The sequence below is a fragment of the Macrotis lagotis genome, chromosome X, assembly GCF_037893015.1.
Source record: "Macrotis lagotis isolate mMagLag1 chromosome X, bilby.v1.9.chrom.fasta, whole genome shotgun sequence".
NCBI classification, from domain to species: Eukaryota; Metazoa; Chordata; class Mammalia; order Peramelemorphia; family Peramelidae; genus Macrotis; species Macrotis lagotis.
In genome coordinates, this window is record NC_133666.1 from 643,290,633 (window position 1) to 643,302,673 (window position 12,041).

General features: G+C 35.7%; 1 protein-coding gene across 11 annotated transcripts in view; it reads left to right on the plus strand.

Moving 5' to 3' along the window:
- The window catches only part of MYO9B (myosin IXB), a 130,620-nt gene that overhangs the window by 77,710 nt on the left and 40,869 nt on the right, over window positions 1-12,041 (plus strand). For 4 of the 11 annotated variants that reach the window (XM_074204435.1, XM_074204437.1, XM_074204443.1 and 1 more), the window contains exons 8-16: window positions 396-485; window positions 977-1,093; window positions 1,355-1,489; window positions 2,069-2,190; window positions 3,872-4,013; window positions 4,707-4,911; window positions 7,294-7,372; window positions 8,827-8,916; window positions 10,720-10,833. In XM_074204435.1, coding sequence (XP_074060536.1) covers window positions 396-485; window positions 977-1,093; window positions 1,355-1,489; window positions 2,069-2,190; window positions 3,872-4,013; window positions 4,707-4,911; window positions 7,294-7,372; window positions 8,827-8,916; window positions 10,720-10,833 — 1,094 coding nt within the window. The remainder of the gene's footprint in view (window positions 1-395; window positions 486-976; window positions 1,094-1,354; window positions 1,490-2,068; window positions 2,191-3,871; window positions 4,014-4,706; window positions 4,912-7,293; window positions 7,373-8,826; window positions 8,917-10,719; window positions 10,834-12,041) is intronic. The other 7 variants (XM_074204439.1, XM_074204445.1, XM_074204444.1 and 4 more) reach the window with 4 other exon arrangements.

Sequence of the window (12,041 nt, forward strand, 5' to 3'; positions counted from 1 at the left end):
TTTATATCCCTACTGGAAGTATGCTTCTTGATGTCTAAGAATGAACTTTACTCAACTCTGTGTTTCTAAAACTTCCTTCATGAGGTAGGTTTTCAAAAAAGCCTTGAATCTCATTGAATAAGATAGTATAAGAAAAAAACAGAAAATTGTAAAGCACTATAGAGCTATAAGGTCATCTGAAAGTTAAGTTGATATTATTACTGTTTGACAAAACCATCATGGTTAAGATTCCTTAACCAAGAGTTAACATGTCCATCTCACACAGTTTGGGATAAAATCTTTTGGCATGCCCCCAGGCTTTTCCACTTCAAAATCAGAATGTGACTCTTAAGTGGTTAAGAGAGGAGCAAGATTTGAAATACTTTACTTTTTCTTTCCTTTTTTCCACTGTACAGGTAAAACGAGAAATTTTAGTAGAAGTTCTGACCAAGAGAAAAACTGTGACAGTTAATGACAAACTTATTCTTCCCTACAGTCTCAGTGAGGTAAGTCCACTTTATCAGAGGGTCCTTGAGGGTCCTCTTGTGAAGAAACAGTTGAACTCAATATCTAAGGTTCCTTCCCATTTAAAAATACTTATCATTCAAAATAAAATAAAAGTTCTATAGTGAAACAGTATCTCGTAGTCTTTTTTTATGCCTCTGATTTAATTAATGGAACTCTCTTTTGACATTGCTTCTTATTACATAACTACAGATGGCGATGGGTCACATTATGTTCCCCACATACAGTGACTGTTTGCCCCCCCATAATAGTATAATTGTGTTATAACATGTTAGTTCATTTATAATAAAGAATCTGCTGTCATTCTTTTTCCTATGAAAATATTTTAGTTGAATCAGTGGTGGTTTTGTTTTTCTTTTGTTTTTAAACTACAAAAGACAACATTAATACATGTATCAGTATTATTGTGGGGGGGGCCCTTTTCCTTTTCATTTTTTGACTGTCACTGAGAGACTTGTGCTTTTGTCAACAGGCAATAACAGCTCGTGATTCAATGGCAAAATCATTGTATAGTGCTCTTTTTGATTGGATTGTTCTCCGTATCAATCATGCTCTCCTTAATAAAAAGGACATGGAAGAATCAGTTGCAGTGAGTTCTTTCCTACCGATTATTTTTACTTCTTTTCTAAAGTGCTGTTTATAATGGTCTTTTCACTGTATAGGTGCAGAAAGCCCTAAGAATAGCTCCATTGCATCAGAAATTCTGAAATATTCACTTACTATATTGAATAAGAAGTTCATTATTTAACTTATTCAAAGCCAGAGTAAATTAGGGCTTGATTAGCTGACACAGATTGGTTTTCTCTAACACTAAATTGCTGTTTTAAAATAAATCTTTTTTGCCTCTCAGTGCTTGTCCATTGGGGTGCTGGACATTTTTGGGTTTGAAGATTTTGAGAGAAACAGCTTTGAACAATTCTGCATAAATTATGCAAATGAACAACTTCAATATTACTTCAATCAACATATTTTCAAACTAGAACAGGTAAGAAATTGAATTCTCTTGACTATCTAGTTTCAGGGAGAAGAAAGAAAGGGTTAAAACTTGGGGATGATACTTTATGACCAAGCATTGAAATTGGAATTATAATTTACCACAGAATTACCCCTGGGCTATATGACACCTTCTGATCTCAACCCAGAAGAATATTTTGTAAAATCCCAGTCAGCTTTATTGGGGAAAAACATCAGGTGCTTTTTTGGCACACACATCATTTTAGAAATCTTTTGTTGCCTCAGATTTGCAAGTAACTGAATCCCTAGTGGAGACAGATGACTTAAAGTAGCTAGCTTTCAGTATCACTGCTATAGTCTAAATAAGGATTTATTTTGGATGAAGATAAAAGTATTCTCTCTTAAATATTTGATCTGTTTTTGCCTTTTGTTCCCTCCACTGATAAGTCTTACTGAGGAATTGATATATTTATGCAAATTTATAGAAATTATTTTATTAGATCGTTATTAAGATTATCTCTTAATTTTGTATTACAAATACATAATAGCTATTGAAGCCCATGTAGCCCTTCAGGTTTTTTTGATAATAAAACCTATTTTAATTGTATAGGAAGAATATCAGAGTGAAGGAATTACTTGGCATAATATTGATTATACAGATAATGTGGGGTGTATTCACTTGATCAGCAAGAAGCCTACTGGCCTTTTCTATCTGCTGGATGAAGAAAGCAAGTAAGTCTTCATACTTTTTGTTCAGTATAAACTGAGTGTCTGGTCATCAATAGACAAGAAAAATAGAGAAGTTGAATGGCTTACTATCTCACTAAGAAATGTAGTGACTTAGATAAGTTTGATATTGCCTGTACTCTAGAACTAAGATAACAGTTTGCAATTGAGCACAAAGAATATTTATTACTTGTAAATCTAGAAACTCCATATCTCTAAGCTGAATTTCAGAGATTTTTATCCTTCTCAGTCTCCCTCAGCTAGTATAGATTATAAATCTTCCACACTTTAGCACAGTCTTCATGAAAAATTATTCTCCTGATGATGGTTCCCTCCTCACTCAGATAAATTTAGACCTGATTCAGAGTCTTCCTTCCACAGTTGGTTCCCTCATAAATCTTTCAAGAAACCATTAATCTCCAAGCTAGCAAAGTAAAGGCTTCAAATCATATTGAAATTACTGACATTTTGTACCTTACTATGTATCACCTGAATAAGATTTTCAGTCTAACAGTGTCTATAATGACTTATTAAAGGAAACTCTGAAATTTCTGTCTCTAGAATTCTTGCCCCTCTATTCATTCAGTGCTATCGAATACATAGCTATACTCACTGTTTGCTATCACATGATAGTTTTCACTAATGTCCAAATGGGAAAAGGCCATAACTCATGTGCAGAACATGAGAATTTTAGGGGGCTACATGTACAATATAATTTTAGTCAACTATGTAATATGACAAAATGTTATATTTCAAATACATCATGCCAGAAAAAAAGCTAAGACCATCCTAGGCTGCCTTAAAGGAGGCACAGTGTCTACAATCAAAGAGGGAATGGTTCTTCTGCCTGCCTTTGTCGGGCAGTGTTATAATCAGTTCTGTGTAACATAAAAGGATTGATTGAAAAGGTTGAGCATCTTTACAGTAGAGAAGAAAATATCAAGAAAGGTCCTGATAGCTATTTCCAGAGAAGTACTGTCATACAAAATGTAGTTAGGACTTTTTCTGCTTGTCCTAAGAGTACAGAGTTTAGAATTACAGGCAGAAATGGCTTTGGAGATTTTCAACCTGATATGAAGAAAAATCTTCCTAACATCCAGAAGTAAATTGGAATGCCTTAGGAGATGGTGGGCTGCCCATCTTTGGAGGACTCCAGGCTAATACTTGGGGAACCCCTTGACAGGGAACCTGGTCAGATGCAGGTTGGCTTGAGTAAACTCTAGGTTCCTGTAAGTTCTTAGCTGCAGGCACAATTTCACCACTTTAAGATTCACTTTCAGAATGCTAAGACCTCTTAAGAAAATGCATCAGAAAGCTATACCCACCTCTTTTTGTTATTGTTCTAGTGGTGTCCCATCTATGCTAGACCTGTGAAGTACCCACTAGACCTTTGAGCCTAAATTAACTTTACCTATTGTTATTTTAAGTTTCCTTAGTGAAAGCTCTTTAAAAGTCCCCAAAAATGAATTCTGTCTATGGAATACTATGAATCTTTTGCTTTGGGTGTATTGTCTAGAAATTTATTTTTTATTTTGAGTGATTTCTAAGTTGCCCTGTGTATAGCATACTTTGTTTTCTTTTTAATCACTATGATTAGATTTATGGCTAACTCAGAAAAACTCAAAACATCTAATTTCCTTCATTGTATTCACTCTTCTCAAACTTGACATTTTGATTTTCATTATAGTTTTCCACATGCCACCAGTCAGACTCTACTGGCAAAATTCAAGCAGCAACATGAAGAGAACAGGTTCTTTGTTGGAACCCCAGTAATGGAGCCTGCATTTATCATCCAGCATTTTGCAGGGAAAGTTAAATATCAGATAAAGGTATGCATGCAATATGTATTTGTTTAAGCCCCTGCATGTGATTTCATTGGTCAAGAAATGTCCAGTATGGATTGGTAAGGAAACTCTTCAGCAGCCCAGATCAATCATTGTTCTGCGTTGTATAGGATTAGCTGTCTGGACCACTGAGAGATTAAATGATTTTACAAGAGGCACCAGTCAGTGTCTGTGTCAGAGGCAGGACTTGAACCCAGATTGTCCTTATTTTAATGCCAGCTCTCTCTACTTTCTGTGTATTTAATTTAAAGTTGTCAGTGATGTCTTTGTTTGTCCAGAAATAAAGACTTGGTTATACTTTTAAGTGGCTGGATAATCTGTGATCCAGCCATCTTCTTACTGTAAATAGTAGCCATTTACTGTGGGGGGGGGGGGGGGGTAACCATTGTTCTTGCTATCTTAATAGAGCATTATTGATGCCAAAATACATCTAGAGTATCTTCTTCCAATAGTGCAGAAGCCAAGGAAGATGCTTCAAGTTCCAAATTTGCTATTGACTAACTGAATTCAACAAGTTATTTCTGAGTCTTATTTGCTTTTACTTACAACGGAGGAACTGAACTAGATGACTGACCCCTAAATTGCTCTGAATCTATGTTTCTATGAACCCCTTTTCATTCTGACTTAAGAACAGAAGTGCATATAGAAGACAGTGACTTTCAGATCATATGTCCCCAGGATTTTCGAGAGAAGAATATGGATTACATGAGACCTGACATTGTGGCTTTGCTCAGAAGTAGTGAGAGTGACTACATTCGGGAATTAATTGGGATGGATCCTGTGGCTGTATTCCGCTGGGCCATTCTCCGAGCTGCCATTCGAGCAATGGCCATTTTCCGAGAGGCAGGACAACTCCGTGCTGAAAGGGCTGAGAGAGCTTCAGGTAATGGAGCGGATCATAAACAGACCATAAACCACATCTGATGGCTTCAGAAATCCCAAAATCTACTCATGGCTGCCTAGGAAATCTATTATGTATCCACAGAACAAGCTGCACCTTCTTATAGGGGATATCTTGAAACAAGCATTTGTTCCCTTTTAGCATTTTGATTTCCTAAAGCTAAACCAGGGTCCTAGAGGTATTGCTACTTCCTCTATATCTATGTCAGTGCCCTGCCAGACTTCTGAAATGGGTAAACAGAATCTCCCCCTTTTTATGGTTTCAGCTTATTTTAAATCTCATGTCAGTGCTAAGAACTAGTTTAGAAAAGGAAGTGAAAGTGTAATGGCAGAGTAAGACAGTAGGGACTTAGAATGAAGAGTAAAGTGCTTACTGGGCCTGAAGTTTTCCTTCCCTGGTATTATATTTCCCAGGACCTTGTAGTTCCTCCTTTCTAAATCTTACCCAGCAAAATACAAAGGCAAGAGTACTAGACATGAGTTTGAGTTCTGACTCTGACACTTAATATCTTATTAATCCTGGGCAAGTCATTTAATACCTGTGAGACTTAAGTTCCCCATTTACCAAATGGAAATTGTTCTATTATCTACTTCCTGGAGTTAATGAAAGAGAAAGTGCTTTGTCTTCTAAAGCACTGGATTCATATGAATTATTATTCTCTTCCCACTTCAGAAATGAAGAAAAGCAAAACTATAGGATATCTGATAAAGCACTCAAATCCTTAATTTAACATATGTTGGACTGTATAACATGACTGAACAGAAATGGTCAACATATTGCTTTTGCTTGAATGTTTTTTTTTTTTTTAAGGAAGTGTTCAGAGTTGTGGGGTTAAGGAGAAATTACTGTGATAAAGTAAAAATGAAAGTCAGAGATAGGAATAGTTCTATACTTGAATAGTACTTTGTGTCTAGGTCAAAGTGCTACCCAGATGATTTCTAAGTATCATTTCCTATGGAAGGTTGGTGTTCTCCTTTGGTACCCAGTGACCAGTGACTTTCAGTTGTCCTTGTAAATCAGGTCCATCCAAAATGACCAAAGAGGAGGAGCGAGAGTCACAAATAACACCAAAAGAGGGAGCAGTGTGGTAGACAGGAGGCAAGAGGGAGTCAGCAGACCTGACTCCTAGGCTGGGCTGGGGCGGTTTAGCAGCTGGGTGGCTTAGAGCAAAATTTCATTTCGACCAGTTTTTTTCAGATTAGCAGACTTTTATTAAGTATCTGCTTTGTTCTACACACTGTCCTAAGTGCTAGGGATAGAAAGAAAGGTAAAAAATAGGCTCTTAATCTAAATAAATTGGAAATATTCTCAGGGAAGAGGCACTAAAGCTTCTTGTAGACAATGGGATGTTAACTAAGATTTGGAAATAAGCCAGGAGGCAAAGCTAAGAAAGGAAAGAATTCTAGACCTGGGGACAACCAATGAAAATGTACAGTGTAGGGGCGGCTAGGTGGCGCAGTGGATAGAGCACTGGCCCTGGAGTCAGGAGTACCTGAGTTTAATCCAGCCTCAGACACTTAATAATTACCTAGCTGTGTGGCCTTGGGCAAGGCACTTAACCCCATCTGCCTTGCAAAAACCTAAAATAAATAAATGAATGAATGAATGAATGAATAAATAAAAGATTATTAGTAACCTTCCATAGTTATAATATTAAGATAAAAATATTTCCATTATCTGCTTTACTGGGTTGTTCATTCAAGATAATATCAGTAAAATATTTTATACCCAGAAAGGGGTATAAATATTAACTTGCTATAATTTATTATAAAGTTTATATTCAAATTTTTTTCAGTGATTTAGTAATGTTTAATGTTTCTAAATGAAACTGAACAATATGTTTTACATCAATTTAGCTGTTAACTATTTTGACCATTTTAGGAAATAAAAATTTTTCTTTATTGGCAAGTTTCCTTTCTTTTTCTGCTTAATTGTTTCAAGGGCTAATATAAGTTCCTAACGAGTTGTATCCCTGACCCTCAATACCAGTCTCTAAAGATTGAAAAATGATGGGCTCACACAAAAGCTTAGCTACAATATTTGTGCATTTTATTAATGACTTTTTAATAAGTCTTTTGAGATTTAAAATTTCCAATTGTATGCATTTCAACAATGAAAAGTTTTAGAGAATGCAGTTATTTAACTCAGATTCACAAAGATCACTTTATAATCTGTTTTGTTCATGTGCACAATTGTGTGATTTTGTTTTGTTAATGAAGGAAAAAATAATGGAATCCTTGTGAAAAGGAAGAAATAATTATTAGTGATTCATTAAAGAACATTCAGTTTTTCAAAATATCTTTGTATTGTTTTGATTCTTAGTTAAATTCTTTCCCATTATACCTATGTCCTCTTCTTTCCAAGTAGGTGTAGCAACCCCTACAATCAGAACTCCCCCAGGAGAGCTACCAAAAACCAATACACCTTCAGAAAAAGTTTATCGGTAAGAGAAACCTTAAATTTATTTAAATCAAAGACATTTGAATGTAGCCATATAAAAAAGCCAAAATATTTAGTCAGGATTTATGTAATTGTTTCTGCTTAACAACAAAAATACAGAAATTGGGTTGCTTATTAACTTAAGGGTGAAATAAGGCTATTTTCATGCCATCTGCTCTATTGAAATGTATTTAATCTCAGTTTACAGAAGATTCTTTTAGAGTTTGTTTGTAGATATTTGTGTTTGACCAAAAGACCTTTTGCTCATGCAAAGTGATACGTTTAATTTAGGAACATTTCTCTTATTCTGTTAAAATGAAATTATCAAGAGCATAAGATGCTTCTTGAATTCATCTGTTTCTGCTAGTTCTCAATTAGTATCTTCAGATTTTTGTTTGAGATAAAACAAAAATTTTGAGGTCCTATGGCAGAGCTGGGAAAGGTATTTGATGCAACCTAAGTAAAGTTTGAAAATTATCCTTCTACTCACTCCCCAGTGAAGGTATGAATGTAACTTTATCTCTGAAAAGAGTAATTTATTTTAATTTTATAGTGCAATGATGGTTATAGGGGAAATCCCTTATTATTTAAATTTTTGATATAATATTTGTAGGATTCTGAAATTTTGTAGAAATTTTCTTGCTTCTTTCATTTTTATTAGCCAACATTCAAAAAAACAATTTCTTGACAGATTTTATTTTTCTTCAAATTATGTACCTGTAAATGGGATAAGTCTCTTTGAGACTTTGTACTTTCTCTGTAATAGTTGTATCACAAAATAAATACCAAGATGTCATATACAATGAAATTTTCTGGTGTTAAAATGCATATAGAGAGTAAGGATCATATTAAAAACTGCCTTTTGTTACAACCCCTCTCTATTCCCTCTACCTCAAACCATTGCTTACCCATCTCTGTTCTAACAAGTCTTCCTTCTTCTGTCGCAAAAGGAACAACTAACAGTCACCCCTAAATATGCCTCTCTTACCATCATTGCATCATCAATGGTATATGACATATGTCTAAGGAAAATCAGACCATTCATCAAGTTATATCACAAAAATCCTTTCTTCACAAAGCTACTAAGCAAATAGCTCTTCAGCTGAAAATTAAATTAAAATGTAACCAAGTTATATATCGAAGGCTTCACCCTATGTTTATAAAGCTTTCTCTTTGTATATATTTCAGGGAATCCATGTTGGTATTCCCACCTGTGGTGCAAAATCCTTGCTTTCTCAGTCTGTCTGCTTCTTTTCTGTGTTTTAAACTCTGTTCACAAATAAAGAAGAGACATGATGTTACAAAGAAATATATGTGCTTTTAAAAGCTGACCATTAACAGCGGGATGCTGTGAAATAAAAATAAGTTTCATTTCAGAATGGAGCCCAGGTGATGCTCTCCTTGTTCAAAATCACCTTTTCCCAATGCATTTAGGTGATATAAATTTTCCCTTTGCAGCCGTTCAGTGCTTGATTTCTCATTTGATTGCTCTGAGGAATTCGATATTAACGCTTTTGAGGACATCATTTCTTTTTATGAAAGCAAGAAGTAAGTAGGCTTTGTAAGCAGAGACCAGGGAGGCACATTCATGGGAAGCTAATCTTCCTGAACGGGCTCAGTGCAGAATTCAGGCCAAGAAAAAAGTGATACCAATTGTTCCAAAGAAAATGGAATGGATTACAGATTACAGATCTGTGAAATGCTAGAGGCTGAGGCGTGGTGACCTTGACAGATTTGGCACGGCAAAATGCAAAAAAAAAAAGTTGTTTGTTTTTTTTTTTAAAGAGTTTGGGGGAAAGCAAATCTTGTTTTATTTTGGAAAGTGGCTGTTGCACTGAGAAGCTCAGGAGTATAATAGCATTTTATACTTAGAAGTGAAACTTACACTTCTGTTATCTTTGGTTTGTGCCTCTCTGGAGAATGGGTGAAAGAAGGTAGGTACTTAATTTTGAACCAGTTAGCATGGTGCATGAATTGAACTGAGTGGACCACTAATTAGGGCTTATCCCAGGCTAACTTTTAAGAGCTTAAACATGTATTTAAAATAACCTATCCCAAAAGAAGTGAAATTTGACTGTTCTTTCAACTACTTCATTTCTAAAAATATCAACCACAGAGGTCAAATCCAAAACTCTAACAAAAGTATCAAATTTAAAGTAATGTTTTGAAGTGCTTAATTTGAATCTCTTCAAACTGTTTCAGAGAAGGGTCTGTAAATACTATAATTTTGAAAATAAAATCAAATGATTAACAATATTTTACTTGCTTTAGTACTACAAAAGCATTAAGTATAGGATCCTGCCTGTATTGACATAAATCCAACTCCCAGTTCCTTATAGAGTCAAGAGCATAAACTTTTGACAACTAAAAAGCACCAGACCAAAATTAATGGAAAATTTTCAATTACAATTTTTTAAAAGAAGACCCTTTAAGATTATTTTATATATATAGTTGCTATATAAATTAATCTAGCAGACTGTTAAAATGACATTAAATTCAAACTTTTCCTTATTCTTTTAAGGAAGTTGGTATATCAGAAAAATAAAAAAGAGGAAAATCAGTTTACGTCTTCCCAAAAAAGGCACCTTCTAATTCTGAGTCCTAGGACCCTGAGTGAAACGTTATTCTTTGACATATTAAAACATATATTTTGACACTTTTTAATAAGTCCAGTAAAGATCATAAATTTGTTCTTATGGAGAATTGTTCATGGTTATTTATTTTCTGATTTCCATTGGTGGGAAACCTGTTACAAGTATTCATCCATAGAGCAATAACTCAGTTCATGTAAAGATGGGATCCAAGAATCCTGATTTGAAGGGACATCAGAGATTATTTTGTTCAACAGCTTTCTAAGGCATGGATCTGTCCATGATATCCCTGACCGTTGTTCCCTAAATTTCTATTGGAAGACCCAGAAAATCAATCCATTTTTGAATAACTAATTGTTAGAAAGTTCTTCCTTATTTTAAGTGAGCATCTCTCCTTTAACTTTCACTCATTGGTCATAATTTTTTCTCCTAGGGCTTACCAAAATAAGTCTAAAGTATTTGAAAGCCAACACCTTTCCCCTCATTTTCTCCTGTTCAGACAGTATAAATAAAGTTCTCCTTGTCCTTATCCATATCTTAAAGCAAAGGAGAGTTGATCTCCCAAAAATGAATTGAGCATTGTTCAAGTACATGTTTATGATCATATAGCCTGAGAAAGCACCCTAATTTTAACTTTGGGGCACATTGGGTAATAGAACTTCCTGTTTCAACTCCTGTGGTGATGGGTCTTCCTATTTTAACGCCTTGTTTTCTCTATCTGGGACATCTTCCTCTCTGCCTTTCCCCCTGGACCTCTTAGGGATTTGCATGACCAAATCATCAAGACTATAAAAGGACTGCCCTGGCAGGGTGAAGACCCTCGTAGGCTTCTTCAGTCCCTCAGTCGGCTTCAGCAGCCCCGGGCCCACTTCCTGTGAGTTCTTGATGCTATGGGTAATACTTCTTTGCAAGTGCAACAATAACCATGCTATTCCTTCAGTGCAGAAGCAGATATATCTGCAGAAGTGCATTGCCTCTGATAGAAAATAACAGGCCCAAATAGTTTCTAGTCAGTGTGGTGGCTGCTGAAAATATTTCTTATTTAGCACTAACTCTTGCTAAGATTTCCTTGAGCACAGTGATTGTGCTGTAGAATGCTAACTGGCTCCCTAAACCACAAAATGCTTTGAAATCCTCCCATAGTTAACAAAATTTTTCTGTTCACCATGAGAATAGCCTCCTAACTTGTCTCCCTTCCCTTCCTCTAGTTACTCTCCTCTCCAGTTCATTCTTCACACTTCAACTAGAGTAATCTTTCAGTCACTTTTTAGATCCTGTTGTTAATCCTGCTGACAAACTTCAATGATATTCCCTTTCTCCTAAAAGTGAAAATACAAATTACGTAACTTGGTGTTTAAAGCCCATTGGCCTGGCTCCAAACAAACCTTAACTCCTCCTGTCCTCTTCCTGCCTTCTATTCTGTGCTTGTCTTCTACTGGCAATGACCAGATCTTGCCATGCCCTCTCTCACCTCTCCTCTTTGTGTAGGTCCATTCAGTGAGCTCTTATTAAGTGTCAGTTATTTGATAGGCTCTGGAACTAAACAAAAGCAGTCTCTGATCCTTTAGAATTGACATTCTGTCATAATATGTACTTAGAAAAGTCAGTAGAAAATATGCACGAGATAGATACAAAGTAATTTGGGACAGGAGGGAGGCCTCTAGGTTAGGATAAGCTCCTTGTTGTATGTATCTCTTGGACTAGTCTTTGAAAGAAGCTAGGTATTCCATGAGATGGAGGAGAGAGTGTATTCTGTGCCGAAGGGACAGAGACACAAAAAGGAATATTACTTACAGGGAAGGTGGACGAGCTTCACAGCACACAAAGAAGACAAGTGTGTCTTTGAAGGTGCATTGGAGCCAAATTGTGAAGGGTTTTAAAAGCCCAACAAGGGGGGTTGTGGTATATCCTGGAAACAAAAGGAAATGACTAGAGCTTCTTCAGCAGGGAAGTGACATGATCAGACCTGTCTTTTAGGAATATTTGTTAGGCAACTATATAAGGAGTGGATTGGAAAGGAGGCAGAGAGCCCTATTAAGCCCTATGAAGAACAGCTGTAATCTATAGTCCAGAGGAGAGATG